The 19903-nt window shown below is 37.7% G+C and overlaps 1 protein-coding gene across 3 annotated transcripts in view; it reads right to left on the reverse strand.

The window, feature by feature from the left end:
* CACNA2D1 (calcium voltage-gated channel auxiliary subunit alpha2delta 1) overlaps positions 1 to 19903 on the reverse strand; it is a 434743-nt gene that overhangs the window by 224442 nt on the left and 190398 nt on the right. For all 3 annotated transcript variants that reach the window (XM_050894497.1, XM_050894513.1, XM_050894504.1), the window contains exon 4: positions 15584 to 15643. In XM_050894497.1, the coding sequence (XP_050750454.1) occupies positions 15584 to 15643 (60 nt within the window). The remainder of the gene's footprint in view (positions 1 to 15583; positions 15644 to 19903) is intronic.

The raw sequence follows: 19903 nt of genomic DNA on the forward strand, positions 1-19903 counted from the left end.
AACCCCTAGATGGACCCTGGATTTGGTTCTTCGCTCACCATGTCTGGAACCATCAATGGACCCCATTACCAGCACCCAGCTCTGCCTGCCCTGGTCAGCCCCACGGGACTGCACCCATCGGTGAGGGCACGGCCTGTGCTGGGCCACCTCCAGCTCTAGCTGGCCTGCTTTGGGAGCAGCCGGCCCTCACTGCTGCCTGACCTAGCTACTGACTGCATGTGTGCGCTCCCCTTTCTTCCCAGCCTTTTCTAACCCTGCTGTAGCCACGTTCCAAAATTCTTTTCTGAGCCTAACCCAAATTTTAAGTAAATAATGGTACTTATCTTTGCGTACTATAAGTTCACCCAAAGTTCAGCCATCACTCATACCATATTCTCCGACATAACAGAAGATTAATATTAGGTAACAGGGGAATTTTGCAGATGAACTAGAATAAAATGTTTAAAATACTTAAAATAACCATTTTCTGCCTTAAAGAACTGAAGTAAACCAGTATCACCACCTTGATACTTCATTTCCTCTCTACCATTTTAGTTTACTTATAAAACTGACAATGTTATTTTGTAAACTCAGATCACCCAGTTAAGCCCATGGCAGCTTTAACCTGACTCCAGCTGCATCCTCTTGATGAAGAACAGAAGCTGTAGGTTGTTTGCTTGTTTGCTTGTTTTCCTGTTTTGTACTTTTTTCTTTTTCCTTTTTTTTTTTTTTTTAATTGGAAAAAGCCTTTGGAATATCTGTGCCAGCATTTTTCCCCAGACTGATTTCCGTACTTATAAAAGAAAGGCCACCCACATTGTCTGTTTCCACTCACCACTGGATAAGAAACTTCAAAAACTGAATTGTAACAACATCAGATATTATTTCCCATCTATGTAAATGTAGTCATTTCTACCAAAAATGCCCCCATACCCTCAGAGCCAGACTAAGCACAGGCAAAGCTGCCAGCTATACAGTGCATTAGATTGCAAAGGCAGTAAAATGTAGCCAAAGCCTGCTTTGACTATACCAAAAACCTTGGAAAGCCAGACTGGTGGCTGCTGGCCGTCAGTAAGGTGGAGAGAACACCAATGTCTGCTTGGAAGAATGCTTTCTTCCTTAAAACCAGTTTCAGCCCAAGCCTGCACACGTGCTCCCAGCGGCATGAGCAGCAAGTCTGGATCCTCAGTGACCACTTCTGATGTAATGTTCCAGCTTTGCCTGTTTCTTCTGACTCTCCCTAATTCTGCCCAGGGGTAGAAGTCACAACAGTCCTGGGTTTTAACAACTTGGAGAAGGAATCAGCTAGTTCTGAATTTGCATACCTTCCTAGTTCAGAAATTGCACACAATTTCAAAAATATTTTAAATCTAATAACTCTTTATTTAATTTAAATAAATATAACTCTTATTCTAGGCAGAGAATTATTGAAGTTCACAGCATTTTAGCACTCCCATCAGAATCTCTGGTAACACATGTAGGCTTGGGCCCTTATACTTTGTTTAATTCATTTTAAAATTCTTGTACTGCTCAGCACTTCTTTGAAATTCATCTCTTCTAAAATTCTGGGTGGACAGATAGACAAATAACAGAAGATGTGAGGGAAGAGCCAATGCGAGAAACTTTAAACAAGAGAAATAGATATCTATTGTGAAAAGTGAAATTAAGACAAGTACTTGATGAAAAAGACAGGCATTTGATGAAAAAGACAGGCAGTCAGAAAGGCTCCTGCATACCTAACCAAAAAGGTTACTGAAAAAAGAGCTTAACACTGGAAGAACATAATGAAGAAAAGAGTATGAAGTAAATTGGAAAGAATATATTAAATTGATTTGAGTTTGAAGAAATGCATCATTTTTTCTCAAAATTTATCCTGTGATGCTTGAGGACTATTTCAGCTGAGCTCTCAACTGCACCATTACACAGTATTGCAGAAGGGTGAACTGAGATTTCAGACAGCCAAAGAGGAAGGAACCACAAGTGTTTAAGAAGGGATAATGGAAGATGGGAAACTTAGGCTGAAGAGGAAAGAAGAAGGAATGCTGCAAAAAAGGGTGAAGTGTCTTGTCAAGGATGATGTCATGTTCACATCCAGAATAGACATAGAGGTGAAAACTGGGGAGAAAGGCAGGAGACAATTGCAGCAAAGCAGTTATTCCCAAACCTTTCCAATCAATGACCTCTTTGGCAACAGCCAAAACCTCCTGGGCCTCTTTCCCCTCCCTTCGCTGCCCCCTTCTCCTTTTCACACAGTTCAGGGTACAAACTTTGCTATCCACTTTGCCAAAGATTGTTTTGTTTTGTTTTTACTTTAGGAAGTTTACTGAATGTGATGGGCTGATAACTCTCACAGCTCCAGAAAATGATATGAGCAGAAACCATCATAACTTAGCTACTCTTTGCCTGGGAAAGTCCTCCAAAACTATTTCAACAGGTCTTGTACTGCAAATACCCCTAAACACTTATGCCATGATCTAAGACACTTTATCAGCATTATGCTAAACCCCACAATTCTGATGAGACCAGCACAGTCTGTATGCTATTTGGACACAATGAATTGAAAATAACAGACATACGCAAACCGTGGATACTGGCGCAGAGTAAGCATCAGCCCATTGTGCAAACTGAGCCCAAGGGCCAGCACTCCTTTCCTGCTGTGCTCCACGAAGACGCCGTTCATACTGGACTCGCTGCAAATACCTGTTAAGTTTTCTCGGCGTGTATGTTCATTTCTGCTCAAATATTCCTGGTCTTTAAAACATGACAGAGGTAAAATTTCAAAAGCACGGGTACATACTGGTTTAACTGTTTGTGTTCTCAAAGTATCTGAACCCACTAGCTTTAGTCCTTTGCAGACCTGCAAAACAGACTCACCTAACTGTGTGCACCTGTTTATAGACATAAATACATACACACTATTAGATGAACTTTTTGTGCATATATACATGTAGATACATATATAAATACATGTACAAATACACACACAGAGGAAAATTTATACAATTGATATATGCATATATATACCTCCCATCTATTTAAGTAGGACTAGTTTAAGCTTATACCTTGTCTGATTCTTAAAATATCACCTCAACCTTGTTTATGAACACTGAGAAATAGGAAAAAGCATATCTAATATCTCAGAAATGTGTAAGCTTTAACTCTTGCTGCCTTGAAGCAATAAAGAAAACAATTTGATCTGTTTCATATTAAAGCATTTAAAACTCTTGCAAATATAGTACTGCAGAGCTCTCATGCACAGATAAAAGGTTTTGACATATTCAGCTATATTTCTTTTAATATTTTCTTATCAATATATAGATGACATGAGGACGTGAACAAACTGATTTAAGTGCAACCTAAGTGCATCCTATTCTTGACAAACATATCCCAAGTTCAATTACAGGTATGGATTTGTACTGCTCTACTCTTACTAGTACATGTAACCACTTCAGTGAACTATTCTTGTGTCAGCAAAACCTACTGATATGAATCTGCAAAGGAAATCCAGTCTTGCTGTCCATGTAATGGTTCTTTTTTCATAAAAGCAGTATTCATAATTCATAATCATAGCATAATTCATAATATAGTAATTCTTTTCATAAAAATAGTGGGATATTTGCCTTACTGCTGTTGGTAGAATGTCTGAGAAACTCATTAAACTGACGGATTTTTCCTTCAATGTTCCTTCTTCCAATTTTCAAGCTAAATTTATCCATAACTGTTATAGATCTATTGCTCTAAAGAAAATTTGTTTTCTCTTGAACAGCATTTCTTCTTGGTGCTTATTCTTGACACAGGCTGTTTACTGATCTGTAACCATGGTACTTTTTAGGATAGAGCATGCTTTATTCTCCACAGAGAGTATGATGTCTGTGTTTCAAAATAAAACACAGATCAATCCTGAACACAGACTGCTGCTCATCCATGCTGTGCTTGTTACAGCTGCCCCCGAGACACCTAAGCAATGTCCGGACACATTCTGTGGCATAGCATGCACCAGGAACCATTCTCAACTGACTGTGCAGGCAAGCCTGTATGAGGTTATACCCTGTCTCGCTTTCTACATGCCTCCAATGTTATCTCAACAAGTTTTATAAGCTCAAATACTCTTACATGCCCTGATGTAACACATGTAGTGCCTGAAGCATGCAAACTCCCTAGTTTCATGCCTTGAAAATATTATTTTCTAAGCTGCACCACTTTCTTCACATATTATTTCAGAAACCTTGAGCAGAAAAGTACGCAAACACGCACACACATATTATGACTTAGAGCCTCCTAGATATCACCAAGAGAAGTCAAAAGACCAAATCTAGTTCGAATACGGACAATCTATGCCACTTGGTCCAACAGTCAGGTCCACAGATCTGTTTTATTCAACAGTATAGATTTATAGATGTATGCTTTAGCAATGTAGTCCATTTCCATTCTTGAACTTAGTGCTTAGAGAAATGCCTCAGGGAGCCAGAATTAAGACTCCATCCCCTTCTGTGCGTGAAATATGCACTAACAAGAATGGGTCAAGCACAGGAAAACATACAGATTTGAGACTGCTTCTGCTACCATAGGGTCACTTCACCTACAAAAGCCTTTCATAGTAGTCAGGCTGGCATTGCTGGCCCTCTGCCTTCTGCTCCCTACCCTACCCTTTGCAGGAGTTAGAAAGTGCCGAACCAGCTATGGCTTTAGGCAAGTCCCAGGCTCGACTCAAAAACTATTTGTGAACCTCATCTCCTGCATTATCCACCAGTTTTCCTTTTTACCATTCACACATTTAAACAGCAACTCTCCACCTTGAATGTAGAGTCTCAAAACATGACTTAAATTAGCTGAAAGCCTTATGCAACAATGTTAATATCAGCAAGTCTTCACAGATACATACGTTTCATAAATGTCTTTTACCCAAAGAAGACTGTACTTAAGAGTCTTGCTTTGTAGTGTCATATATATGCTGTGCCAGGGCTTACTATGTTTTCCCCAATACCAAACTTTATGAATGGTATTCAGTGGAAGGAAAGCTTTGAGGTAGAATTGCATTGGGGGAAAAAAAGAGAGAGACCAAGAGAGAGACTGGAAGCGTTTGGAATTAAATCTCCTATGTATGTCCTGTGCTCCCCTATAATAAGGAAAAGAATCTCTTTCCAAGCCAGCTGCCAGCAGAAGAAATGGCAGCAACCATCACTTGGGATTAACAAAGGTATTGATAATATTTTTGAAAAGACTTGAGTCTTAATCCAGCTTGTGTTTTTTTCTGCTGGTATCCCTCGCCAAAAGAAAAAAAAACCAAACACCCTTTGACACAGTAACACAACCCTAGCACAAAATACCTGCATATACTAGTAAAATAAAACTCAAATGTTCTATCTGAAAGGTGTGGAAGTGCTATGTCAATACCACATACCTCCTCAATGAGTATTTTAGAAGACTTTAAGTCTAGAAGTCATTTAAACTACTATATCCATAGCAAATTAGATGAAATTAAACTTGCTTATATGGAGATCATTCAGTCTAGGAGAAAACTTTTGCTGGAAGTCTTCTTTCACCTTTTAGGTGGAAAAAAATCACACACAAAGCATAAAAAGTTTTATCAGGAGAAAACACCAGAATTTTGTGCAAGCACAGAAAAATATCAACAGAGCCAAGCTCCTTAGTTTTACCGTTCCCACGTGTAACTCTTAAGAAATGCAAAACTGAAGTTCCTCTTGAGAAGTGGAAATGCTCAAAGGACTAAGAAGAGAATCCTACCTGAATTAATTATTCATCATGGATTATTCATCCATTTTTAAAAGCAAAGATCTGTTCTGGATTAGCATAGCCATATTTATATTTATTCTTTATATTGTCAAGACAGTTACAATACATAGTGCTTCAGTGCAGTATCATTTGGGACTATCAAATGGGAAAATGGAAATAGAATTATAGTGTTTTCCATAAACATATAAATTACAGACAGTCATAGAATTGGCCTAGAGCTCTCAAGGCTTGCTAAATCCTCGTGTCTCTCCAATGAGAACTAGATTTGTTTGTATATTTATTGATACAGTTCTAATTTGCGCATAGCTGATAGCAAAAATGAACTGGAGAAAAGTAAATAAATGCTTAACAGCAAACATTTTTGGTCAGATCAGGTAGAATTTTTTAATGTTTCTTTGCATGATGTAGAAGAACGTTAGCATATTGCTAATTTTGAAGAGTCTCTCTGCTCTGTGTTATGCAGATCTCTTGCTTTGTGGCAAGCCTACAGAAATATTTGCTACTACTTGAATCACACATCATCATTTTCAGGACAGAAGAGAGCCACAATTTCACCTTTTGTTTAAATTCTAATGAGAATTACACTATACTCAGGGGACGGAAGCATAAGGATTCCCAAATCCCTTGAGCAAAATGCAGCTCTTAATAATAGGATTGTCTAGTACTCCCAGAGCATTTTAAAGTCTATGCAGAATGAAACTCCTACTAAAATTTGTATTGTATTTCAGCTGCAAAATAGTACAGACATCAAACATTTTCTGTTTTCAACTATTGCACAAGCCATTGTTCTTAGAACATCACTTCTTGGTAGTATACTTTAAGTACACAATGTTTGGAAAATGCCATATTTTTTTATTTTCTTAAGCCATTAGGCTTTGCCTCCTTTTTTTTTTTTTGGCATGGTATTTCATGACATCTCTGAGGCCTACAAACTCTTAAATATGTTAACCTTCCAACTTCCATGTTAGCTCCTTTTTCTCTTTCTAAAGATGATGAGTTGTGACAAAGACAAGCTGAATTTTCATCTAGTATCTTACAGGAATCCTGTGGCAAAAGAACAAGGTAAGCTACCAAGGCCTGCATGACTCCTGTGGTTTTGTCATTTGGAAAAATAGAAGGAAATGGAGTAAAGAAAAACACAAATACCTCTACCTCCAAAAATCCAACCCACTCATCTCAGAATTTCAGAAAGGCTCTATTTTTAATATGAAATAATATGCATAGTCCTAAGCCCATATCTATATATTCCCAGTATTTACCCCTTTTGACAGGAAACATTTTAAAAATATTTTGGGTCTAATTTGCTTTAAAAAAAAAAAATCTCTAAGGTTTGCTATTATGAATGGCATTCCTTCTCTGAAGTAAGAATCAAAACTTTGTAACATTTTCTGAATTTCTCAATCTTTTAGAAGTCTACTTCCATTATGAAAAGCTGTATTTGAATGTTACTGTCTTACTCCATTGATTAACTTTTTGTGCATATTCTGTTATATCAGGGTTTTTTTCTTTTAATAAAAAAAAAAGACCTTCTCTCCTCCTATTAGTAGTTCAAAACCAGTAGAGTTAAGTAGGTTAATAGTCCTATTTCCAAAACATTGGCGGATTTCCTAAATTCAACGTAAAAACGGGTCAGGATAACATGGATGTGACAGGACATGGGGGAAATGAGTTTGCCTAGGAGATGATGGAAACGGAGGAAACTAGTTAGATCCTAGTTTTACTAGCAAGAATGAATCAAGGAGAAAGACACTGTTAGTTTTGAACTGAAAGTATTTGGTAAAGAAGCTTACAGACAAAATAAACAGCATCCTTGAAGTCCATTTCTAATTGATTTTACTGATTCACCAAGGGTAGTAAAGCAATGCTAAGAATTATTTATCACAGATTTACATTAGTAACTGAATTTGAAGGTGAAAGGTAAAATCAAAAAACTAGTTAGCTTCATCGGTGTTACAAATTCAATGAACTCTTAGAAAATATGCATAACAGCAGCCTGCAGAAAGCTTTTCTTAACATATCATACTTCTCTATTGTAAACTAAAGAACCTACAGGGTGTTAATAAATTGAGTACAATAGTACATCTTGCTTTTAATAAGATGTTTGTTCAGAAAGCACATTAAAGACTCATTCAAAATGAAGGTGATAATGCATATGTATGGTGTCTTAATAATGAGAAATCACACCTTCCTTTTTTTTTTTCTTTCCTAGCTCCTTCCCTCCACCCCTTTTTCAGAAGCTGCACATTTTTTAAATGAGTTGCCTGGTCAATAAGTAAAAAGAGTATTAGATGTCTTTTAATATATTTGATTTTTCAGATAAAATGGAATGTTTGAAAGATTCAACAATGATTGAAGGTGTTTCTTCACTTTACTCTAAAAGCTTTTTTGGCAAGTTCCCTACCAGGGAAGCACTTCACTGCCCAGATGACATCTTTCCAATGATTTATATTCTGAAGTTACACTCCTATACTCAATGTAAGCATATTAAGAGATGATAAATAACCAAAATCTAAAGAACAAAAGATATAGCAGAAAAGCTAGCTCCTCTATAGTTACACGTTTAAAATCCCTGCTTATATATAATCTTGATTCTGATTGTAAAGCTACCGTTTGCCATCTTCTTTATCAGCTTCCTAAATGGTTTAAAATTCCTAAAGTGTGAAAAAATGAATAAATCAAGGATTACAAATGTGATTACGAATGTGTTCAAATGATTAATACACTAACACTTATATTGGGGTTATCCTTATACAGGATCACACTAGATCTTATATAACAGAACAAAAGCATGGAAGAGCTCTCCTATGGCAACCCAGATTTTAGCGGAAGTCAATGATTTCTAGACTCAAAGACTCACCTGAGAGAGTCTAGGAAGTTATAAAACTCCAGGCAAGCTAGCAAGAGGCATTACCCTTAAAAAGTTTTCTAATTACCTGGATTTTTTTTTTTGCCTTTAAGATCTATTTCTTATATCTAACTAGTGCCTCCTAGAAATTTGTAAACCAGAAGGCTTCGCTGAGACTTTGTGAAAACAAGAATCCAAACATTAGGGGCAGGATGCTGGAGACGGACGAGTGGACAGTGGGATCATGTTCCCAGTAGGTAATGCCAGAAAAAGCCTATGTCACATGTCTCCAAACAGGCTTCAGCATGGGCATGTTCACAGTGAATTTCTACATTAAGATGAATCTCTTCTTACTAATTACAGAGATCCTAGGAAAGTAAGGTGAGAGTGCTTCAAATGCTGTAACTGCTGTATCTCCTGTCTCGTTTTGAGAAAGCACTATTGAAAAACTTGCAGAAATGCCTGTTTCTGCAATACTCACAGTGCATTTTTGTGAATCAAAAAGGTATAAGTGATTTGATAAGCATCAAATAAACATCAGAACAACCCCTAAACCCACACAATTTCAGTAAATATTCATTCTTATTTCCTCTGCACCTCACCTTCCTACCACTCCCAGTGCACACACAGAGCTCTGTCCCCTGAGTAGAAAGATGTCAAAGTGCAAACAATCACTGACAGAAAAAAGGTGATGTCATTCCTTTCAGTGAGATATGGAACATTTAATTTAAATTATACACAAATGAAAGCTATATGTCACAGAAGAGAAGGTGGCACACAGCCCTTCAGGGAATAAAATATTATCCTCCCTAAAACCTTGACCATCTGCCTGTCAATTTAAATCAATCATTTGGCATATTTTTTTTCCAAATCACATAGGCTTTAGAAGTGTGAGGTCTTATCCAAAATGAATCAAAATCAATGGAAGATTTATTTCACTGGGTTTTGGATCAGAGCATTGTGTGAAGATACAGACAGCTTTGACACTTTGCCCATGTTTACTGTTGTTAAAACTTCCACAAAATTATAAAGTATATATGACTTCACTGGGAAAGGATCCCACACCCACTTTGCACCTGTGGGGACAAGTTGCCTGTACCCCAGGTCTGGAGCCAAATCTAACCAGTATCATTTCCCACAGACGCTCTTTGCACCCAAGAGGACTATCAGAGGTACAAGCCATAAGAGAGCTGCATCGTCTCTGATGATCTGAGAGAAAAAGTATTCTAGTTTGTTTTCTTCACTGAGTTTTTCCCTCTTTCAAAAGACAAAGTATGTTTACTAAACTGACTTGTTAAAATGAAGCAGTATTAAAGCTGAAAATTTGGTGTTTTGTTTGTTTTCCAGTTGAGGCTTCTAAGATGCAATGTTTTAGCATTGTTGTAACATCCACAATAAATTACAGACAGTCCTGAAAATCTTCAATCTGCAAGACACGTCAAGCACAGAGAGATGCCTACTACTGCTCTGCTCTTGCAGGTCACCTCTTGGATCAACTCTTGTGATGTGAGACTCGTTTTATCTCAGTAATCCTTTTTCTCTTCCATTTCTTTGCTGAGCAACTTTTCACTACAGTTTTATGCAGCCAATATTTGTACTAGAAAAAAAAAATCGTAATTCCAAAGTAATATTTCCATGACCTTTTGTCTTTACCTTTAAGCCCAGTTGGTACATAAACACCAGCCTACACATTATCATCACAGCAAATGCTGTCTCAGAAATATCAGGACTCAGAAAATCATTGTTTACACAGAATGTAAAATGACACTATTGGCTAAAAGATAAGGCATATTGAAAGGATTTTTCATGTGGCATTTTAATGTGATAATTAATTCCTAAAAGTCTGAGTTTCAGTCTTCATATAAATAAGTGGATGCTAATAGGCCATCCATAAAGACTCCCCTTGTTAAAATACAAATGAGATATCCCTTATGTTTATACATGTGTAAGTACAATTAATATTGCAACCCAACTGGAAACAAAATTGCTTTAGTTAACCAACCATTGCAAGGCAATCAAATGTGATATCAAATGTAATTGTAGAAGATGCATTTGGGGAATAACAGCAATCATTTAATACAGAATTCTCCTCTCCTTCTTCCAATTCACATACAATTTTTTTCATGCATCTCTATGCCAGAAAAGTAATTGGACCATCACAAGTGTCAACCTCCCCCCTCCTTTGACTCTGCAGCATACAAGAAAATACAAACTGACAAGGCTGTTTCATTTAGAAATATTGGTTTGTACCTCTGATTTGTAACTGCATTAATCTAAAAACATTTAAGTAGGTTTTATTCCTCCAGCTGTACACGCAGCTAGGGAATTGGGCAATACCGATGGAGTAGGAAGCAGAGAATGGCATTTCTTTATTTGCCTGAAGCTAAGCGCTTTGGATTTGCCTTCATAAACTTCACAAATATTCTCGAAAGACTTAATAGTTTTCTAACAGGTAAGTATTATTTTAGGGCTGTAGATGTAAACTGCAGTTCAGATATTTTAGTTGACTTTGTGCTTAATCAGGAAACAACACTTTACAATCCAATATTAATGAATTTTTTTCCTTTTTTACTCAGAAGACATTCAGTATTTTTAATTATTATTCTTAATTAATATTCCTTTGAATCGTTTTCCACTTTTTAGTAAATTAATTAGCAATTACCAAAATTATTTTGATATTTAATTATCAATGCAAAATACCAAAATCCATTATGATCTTTATTTCTGTCACTTAGCTAAAAACTAATGGTAAATATGTGAGATACATGCTCTTAACTCATTTTAGATTTTTATTTTTGCTCTTGAGACATTCAATATACACCTGATAAGTGTTCATTTATTAATAAAAAGAATATATAACCTCCAGTGTCAATCTGTGTATTTAGAAAGCTATACAAGGTGACAGAAGGATAGGAATACGAAAATACTTCAGCTAACACCAGATATTCGCTGATCAGTAAGTTGCTGGGTCACAGCTTCCCAGCTTCAAATTAATATCAATCTGAGTTTTCTATGTTCATGGCTATTTTTGGTTTTCGTAAACATGAACAGATTATTTCAGATAAAACCAAAATAAAATTTAAAAATTCTTAAACTTTGGTAAAGATTCCTTTAACTATTGATCCTGGCAAGATCATGGAGCAGATCCTCCTGGAAACTACACTAAGGCACATGGAGAACACGGAGGTGATTTGAGACAGCCAACATGGCTTCACTAAGTGCAAATTGCGCCTGGCAAATTTGGTAGCCTTCTACGATGGGATTATAGCATCGGTGGAGATGGGAAGAGTGACTGACCTGGACTTGTGCAAAACATTTCATACTGTCCGACACAACATCCTTGCCTCTAAAATGGAGAGACGTGGATTTGATGAGTGGACCATTTGGTGGACAAGGAATTGGCTGGATGGTTGCACTCAAAGAGTTACGATCAACAGCTCAATGTCCGCATGGAGACCAGTGACGAGTGGTGACCCTCAGGGGTCAGTATTGGGACCAGTATTATTTAACATCTTTGTCTGGGACATGAACAGTGGGACTGAGTGCACCCTCAGAAAGTTTCTGGATGACACCAAGCTGAGAGGTGTGGTTGATACTCTAGAGGGAAGGGATGCCATCCAGAGGGACCCTGACAGGCTTGAGAGGTGGGCCCGTGCGAACCTCATGAGGTTCAACAAGGCCAAGTGCAAGGTCCTGCACATGGGTTGGGGCAATCTCAAGCACAAATACAGGCTGGGCAATGAGTGGATTGAGAGCAGCCCTGTGGAGAAAGACTTCGGGGTATTGGTGGATGAAAAACTGACTATGAGCTGGCAATGTGCACTCATAGCCCAGAAAGCCAATTGCATCCTGGGCTGCATCAAGTGTGGTCAGCAGGTCGAGGGAGGTGATTCTCTCCCTCTACTCGGCTCTCGTGAGACCCCACCTGGAGTACTCTGTTCAGCTCTGGGGCTCCCAGCATAAGAAAGACATGGACCTGTTGGAGCGGGTGCAGAGGAGGGCCACGAAGATGATCAGAGGGCTGGAGCATCTCACCTGTGAGGACAGGCTAAGAGAGTCGAGGTTGTTCAGCCTGGAGAAGCGAAAGCTCCAGGGAGACCTTATAGCAGCCTTCCAGTACTTAAAGGGGGCCTAGAGGAAAGATGGGGAGGGACTCTTTATCAGGGACTGTAGTGACGGGACAAGGGGTAACGGTTTTAAACTGAAAGAGGGTAGATTTAGATTAGATATTAGGAAGAAATTCTTTACTGTGAGGGTGGTGAGACACTGGAAGAGGTTGCCCAGAGAAGTTATGGATGCTCGCTCCCTGGAAGTGCTCAAGGCCAGGTTGGATGGGGCTTTGAGCAACCTGGTCTCATGGAAGGCATCCCTGCCCATGGCAGGGGAGTTGGAACTAGATGACCTTTAAGGTCCCTTCCAACCCAAACCATTCTATGATTCTATGATTCTATGATTTATCAAAAAGCCAAAACTTAAATTTTCACTTTTATTTTTCTTTGCTTGGTCTTCTTGAAGTAGCTGGAATTCAATACTATAGTACTAGAAATATTGGAAGAAATTCTTCTCATTCAATTACATATAGTAGGGAAAAGGGATTTTAGTAGATGTGGATTTGTGTTTCTATCAATGGTTTAGTCCCAATTTTTTTTCTAAAAGGCAAGCAAATTCTCTCCTTTAAACAATTCTGACAGTCTTTACACGAAATTATTAGCTGAAATAACAAAAATGAGGCCATGGGACCAAATCTGGATCTTCTGATTTTCCCTTGTACTAGCTAATTTCAAAAGACCATATCTGAGGATGCTGAATTCTTATATTCATATTTTGAATAAGGTGTTAGACCAGGCACTCTGGCAGTCTTTTGATTGACACATTCCTTTTAGCTCTCTATAGACCTTGGCATTATGGCCAGCCCTCTTTGCCCTTCCTCTTTTGGAATTGTTCCACTGAAGTTAGCCCATATATACTTTCCCAGAAGGAATGTTTGTGATATTTTCTCCTTAAAACTCCATAGGCTATTATTCAGCTGCAATCTGACTGTCAAGGACATTGCTGATTGTGAGCTTATTAGAAGCAGAAATAGATTGTCCCAAAGAGTTTCTTTCTACAGTAACTCATGTGCAATGCTGCTGGAAGGACTTTCATCACCTAAAACCAAATCCTGGACAAGAAATAAACCTCATACAGCATGATGTAGACCATTTATAATGCTATCAGAAGTCCTTTAAGAACCGTCATCTGCAGAAAGTTTTACAGAATGTCTTCTATTTTCCATCACAGCCATTAGGAGAATGAATCTTCCAGTGAAAATTAAGTTTATCAGAAAGATCTGTGTGCAAACTAATTTAAGCAGGCATTTTCTAAAAAGTAGGCCAGAAGACATGAAAGATTACTTCTGGCAAAAATGGAACAAATTAAATTATAAGAGGCTTAATACATTTATTTGAAATTTAATTACATAACCTAATGTCAAGGTTATTATATGGTGCACACTGTTCTCATCCAAATTCAAAACAGTAAAGCACAAGCTCAGTTTGCAGTTACTTTATTATAAATCCAACTGCATTTTTTTTATTTTATTCTGACCATAGTCTTTGCCTGAGCCACAACATTAATATAAAATCACATTTCAAAATTACTTTCAGATCTCTCCTTGGCAATGAATTCTGATAAGACCAGAAGCCTCTCTGGTATGACTGACTTCTACTGCAAGTAAAGGGCAAAAAGAAAACCAAAAGCTGAGACAGTGTTGTTGATGTCATGCCAGTGTGTACAGCAAGAAGCAAAATGATTAGAAAGAGCATCTGACTGTATTCACACTGTTCTGCACTGAGTCCATCAAACCTGCAGGTTTTGTTTTCTATCCAAAACAGAGACAGATTAGCAGAAAAAGGTCACTGTAGCATTCTCATTCTTGCATCCCTATGGAATATGCATTCTGTGTATTACCGTGTATTAGAAGGTGCGCCTGTGCAGAGAGCACACTTAAAAGCATTCAGGTCGTGTCTAGACCCTCTTTGCGCTCCTAAAAAACAGTCACTCTTATCTGAACTATTTGGCCTGACCTTAGGGGTGTTTTTTGTCTGTTTTCAGATCTCAAAGTGTCCGAGGAACACTGGATCAGAAAGGACATTATAGAAAACCGTTGTGCATTTAACTGTGTGCCACTATGATTCTAGTGGATGTGCAAACACTGTCTAGGTTTGTAGCAGCATCATGTAAAAGCACCATCTGCTTTTATTTGTGCAGGAACAGGTAATGAAGGCATAATAAATGACTTTGACACTTAGCAGGAAACTATAGACTAAAATTAACAGGCTTATAATCATGCAGCACAATATTAATTTGGCTTGATCGATAGTAAAGAATTAATGTTGTACATTTTACAATCATCTCACTTGTTTTTCAGTAAAGTCTGAAATGATTGAAGAAGGGAGTTTAGTGTTTGACCAGGTTAGGGCCTCTTTCAGTAGTACTAGAATACTGAAGAGAAGAGATGTAGTTAGTAAAGTATGGAAAGGGATTCTAAAAAAATAGTCTATGACTCCCAATATAGACAGTCATGTAGCTAACCAAATTCTTCTGTATTATGCTTTTTCCTGTTTTTTTCCACCACATAAGCAAAAAACAACTTGTAAAAATCTTTTCTATGATTCTGTGTTTCAGTGCTTGAAGTAGCACACTTTTAACTGATAGTAACCGTCCCTCAGACATCTTCTCTGTAATGATTCCTTGTGCGTCAAAACAAACATATGTCTTGCGTACACCTCAGAGCTACATCCCTGGGTCTGCGAAGCTCCCTATGAGCTTCTGAAGTGAAAAGTCCACTTTTTATTCTCTACACACCCAGACTGAGACTCTGTTTACTGAATAAAATAAAATGCTCATTCATAGTCAATGACTCCTTCTGTGGTGGATATATAAATAACATGTTTGTAAGAATATAGTTAACATTTCAAAGAGGAAAAATCCAAGGTGGTTAAAAGGAGAAAAACTGAAACTTACCCCAAACTCATCCCTCCACTGATGTGATGCTTGGTACTTCTCTGCTTCTTTAGCGAGGCGCTGAAGACCAAAGAGAGAGAGGACATACACTTTAGTCTTTATTGATTCTTCACATAGCTAAGTCTTTATTTTTTAATTTCTTCATATACATGTTTTCTCTATATAATTTTCTATATATCTAGGCTTTTTTGCACTTACTTGAAAATTAAGTCTATTTGAGTAAAGATGCATCATCTCATTTCAAAAATGTTATTTTCTGTATTATTTACTTATTTAAGTACTATAATCATGCGTTAGAAAACTTAACCTTCATTCCAATGTCATTTAAGAAGTTTTAGTTAAGTTCAAAATCCGTCAATATCCTTCTGAAAATACTCTCTCCTTACACACACCACCTTGCCTTATATGTATGAATTTAATCTACCATCCAATGACAAGTATTTATTAGAATCTTAAAACACTGTATCATGGACATTTATTTCTCCATTAAATTATTTAGCTTCAATTATAGGAAGTACTGACATCCCCTGTGATTATTAGGGACCCATAAAAACTCAGTAATTTGCACTATCATCTGCAGTCTGGTCCCATGGACTGAATACACATTAGCAGTTGGAGAGCAACAGGCATGCTCCTAGAGGGCATTTTTCCCATTTAAATTATTTTGAAAGAAATCCAGTTTGTCCACTTAGCCCCACAGGAAGCAAAGCACAGTGCACCGGAATGATCAGAGGATGGTCTTTCAAATCAATCTCTTGTACAGACGCATCCATTGGGTTGGTCACATGTCCCTCCTCATACAAAATTATAAGTCTTTGAAAAAAAGCTGTTTGTACATGCCTATGAGAAGTTTTCTACAATTTTGCATATAGAAGTTGCCAAGTGTAATGCGTGTTCTCCAGCTGAGCTGCCCGCAGCATCCCCAGTGCCGGCAGCCCTGGAGGCAAGCACCCACCCTGAAAGCAAGCAAGCTCACTCTGAAGAAGCAGCTACCTGATGTGAACGGAGTTCATGTGGATTCAGCCATGTCCTAATTGTTGAGTGACTTGAGAACTAAATTCTTTTATAGCCCAATAAAAATTTCAGCAACTGTTTCTGGGGATTCCTGGTCCCTTTCTAACAGAAATAGCCTGGCTATATCCACCAGGTAACTAGGGATGAAAATGCTTTCCTGTGTAACAATATGTGCACAGTAAGCCTGGTGATCCTTTTAATATTCACACCAATCCCTACACAAAATGAACTCATCATCTAAGTCACATTTTCAGTTGAGTTAACTGTCAGTTCTTGCTAACAACCAAAAGCAGTATGACCAGAAAGTTCACGTAAGCTGGAATCGCAGAGATGGTGCTGTCAGAACCTCACCTCAGCCCCATCCAGGATAGCAACCGCTTATGTTATCTGATCCCATAGGGGCAGTCCCTCTCCCTCCTCTAACAACCATCAGGATGATAAATTTCACAAAGCAAAACTTAGGATCTTTGCCTTTCTTTTACATTTGCAATCATTCTATATAAACAAAAAAAACCCCAACAAACCTGTGTGCTCTGCTGCCAGACAATAAGTGTCCCCACTCATTCATTTTATTGTCAATTCAAATGATTCTTAGCTAATAGAAAGCTACTAGCATATTACAGGCATTGCCAACTGGAGGAGGTACCCTCCAGAGCAGCCAAGTACCACATTTACAAAAGAAAGACTATGATATAACTTGATGCATTACACTGGGAAAAAACACAGTACAACTCTCCCTTGACTGCACTGGACAAACAATTCATATACTTACAGTATTTTCAGTTTTATGGTAATATACTAGAACAATTTTGTCCATCTAATTTCTTCACTCAATATAGCCAGTTCTGCATCTAAATTTGCGTATCCTCTGATGAGTTCAAGCCAATTAAGTCATGTTTCACCAGACTGTAGCAAAGCAAGATATGACACTTACTACACGTGTAAATAGCTGCAGTTAACACTGCCCTCAGATTTCCCTCAGTCTGTTTCACTGCCTTAAAGTACTCAGAGAACTGCAATTGTTTTCCACAAAAGAGAGTAGAACCCAAATACACAAACTGATAGATGGATTATGAAGAGAAATATATAAAGATGAGCATTAACATTACTAGGAATATTGCATGGAAAGAACTGCAGCCACACTTGAAATTTCTCAGCCCTACGAAATTGGTATTGGTATATTGGTAGATTCCTCAGCTAATCTGCACTAGAAAGTGAGAATGCTAAAAGCAAATAAAAAAAAATATAGTTGTTTGGGTTTTGTTGCTTTGGGGTTTTTTTGGTCTCAAATGGAGAAAAAAAGAATATCCCCCACCAAAGAGATATTGTATTCTCATTCTCTTTGAAGAATTTTTCAGTCAGGTTTAAGTTAGAACCCATTCTAACTGTCTAAGTAACCTGCTAAAATAACACTACATGAAATTTCTACAGCTCTTTATACCTTAAAATAGCTTCAAAAATGAGAAATCGTCATTTGGAGTATGTGTACAGAGCTCTGTTAAAGGTAATCAAGCTCATTTGAAAGCACAAGGAATTGGTTACAGAGAAACAATAATGAACAATGAGAAAATGGCTGTTCCTTGACTCCAAAAAAACCAAAACCCAACACCTTACTGGAAGTACACATAAGCACAAGCCAGGCCTATGCACACTGGCTCTAGCAACAGGCTGAGACACTTTTTTGACGTCTTCTTCACTGCTTAACTGACGAATCTCTGCATTTTGCTCTACTGCATAACAACCAATTTAATTTTTGCACCATTTATTAGATCAATTTTCCAAATTATATCCAAAAGTTTAGCTGGAATGTATCCAAAAGTTTAGCTGGAATGTGTATTTAGAATGTATTTCCTAGTATCCTATGTCAGAGATAGAATTAAAGCCTAGCCAACTTGTTATCAACCCAGTATTGTTTCCCCTGAAACAGATCATCTTTTCCATCAACAACTCCTATAAATGCTACACAAATTATTAGAAGTCAGTATAGTGGCTGTTAGCCAGGTCGAGAATAAATCTGTAAGTTGAGTGGTCACAAGAATAAGTCATTTGATCTCTCAAAATGGGAATAAATATTGTATTGTCACCTTCTATTACTGCAACAGAACAATCCTGCGGTTCTACAGCTATACAAGTAAGTTACATGTGCAAAAACCATACAGGTTCATTTCCCAAAGACCAGTCTACTACGGTACTCTGATTACCCAGCTCATCTCCAGCAGAAGACTCTTTATCAATATTTATGTGCAGACTATCACAAGGACACAGATCATGCAAGGACTTAATTTTCAAGAAGTGGGTGTTTTAAAATACATGAGTTGACTGATAGGAAGTCTGTGCATGCAAAAACTAGTATCATTCTCTCCTGTGTAATTTCTTATATTTTTTGGAAAGATAAGGGAAGAATATTAAATTTAAAAAAAAAATATATATATAATGAAGCTAAGGTGTTCTCAGAAGTTTTTCATTTCTATGCAAGGAGAGCCTTGCTGCTACAGCAACATGGAGTCTAATAACTGAGACATTCACCCTTCCACAGAGAGAGCTTTGTTAAGAGCCAGAGTAAGAAGTCAAGACTCCTGGGTCAAAAATAGCTAGATGGCGAAGCAAACTCAAGTTACCTATGCCCTTTATTGTGACACAAGGAGAGACTAATTTTTCATTTCTCTCAAAGAAATCATGCCTGCTTCCTTTTGAGGTATGCAAATGTCAGGTCTTGCTGTCCCTGTTTTGATGGAAGAGTCTCCAGAGAATGCCAACAGAGGAGTAACACAACAGCAGGCTGACACCTGACACTTCCCATTTTCCCTCTCATTACAATGAGGGTTTAATAAGGTAACACCTTCTTTAATACCATGACCCACTGCAGTTCCCTACAGGTTTCTCTAGCAAATACTAAAATGTTGAGATTCATATCTTTATATGCAAGAAAATAAGCAAAAACGGTTCTAAAACAAACATGCAAAACAATATTTCTGCACATTAGGCTTTAATCATTTCTTACTCCACGCCTCTGTATGCATGCTGTGAAGACGAAAGCTGTGAGATGTTTTCAGGCCTTGAACGAAGCTCTATTTAACATCATCTTTTTAGAGAGAGGATGAAAAACCAAACACCACTAAAAAGGGGAAAAGGACCAAAACTAACATGTAAGAGAAACATTCTGGCTTAGTTCAAGGTATTTAAAAACCCCCTACTTTGTACAGTCTGCTGGAGAACAAGGATTCTCAGATTATGGCAATGAAACTCAAATTACTCTGAAGTAGTACATAAATTGAGAAACCATGACCAGGAAGAGAGGGCTGCAAA

The sequence above is a fragment of the Gymnogyps californianus genome, chromosome 1 (genome assembly GCF_018139145.2).
Source record: "Gymnogyps californianus isolate 813 chromosome 1, ASM1813914v2, whole genome shotgun sequence".
Lineage (NCBI taxonomy): Eukaryota > Metazoa > Chordata > Aves > Accipitriformes > Cathartidae > Gymnogyps > Gymnogyps californianus.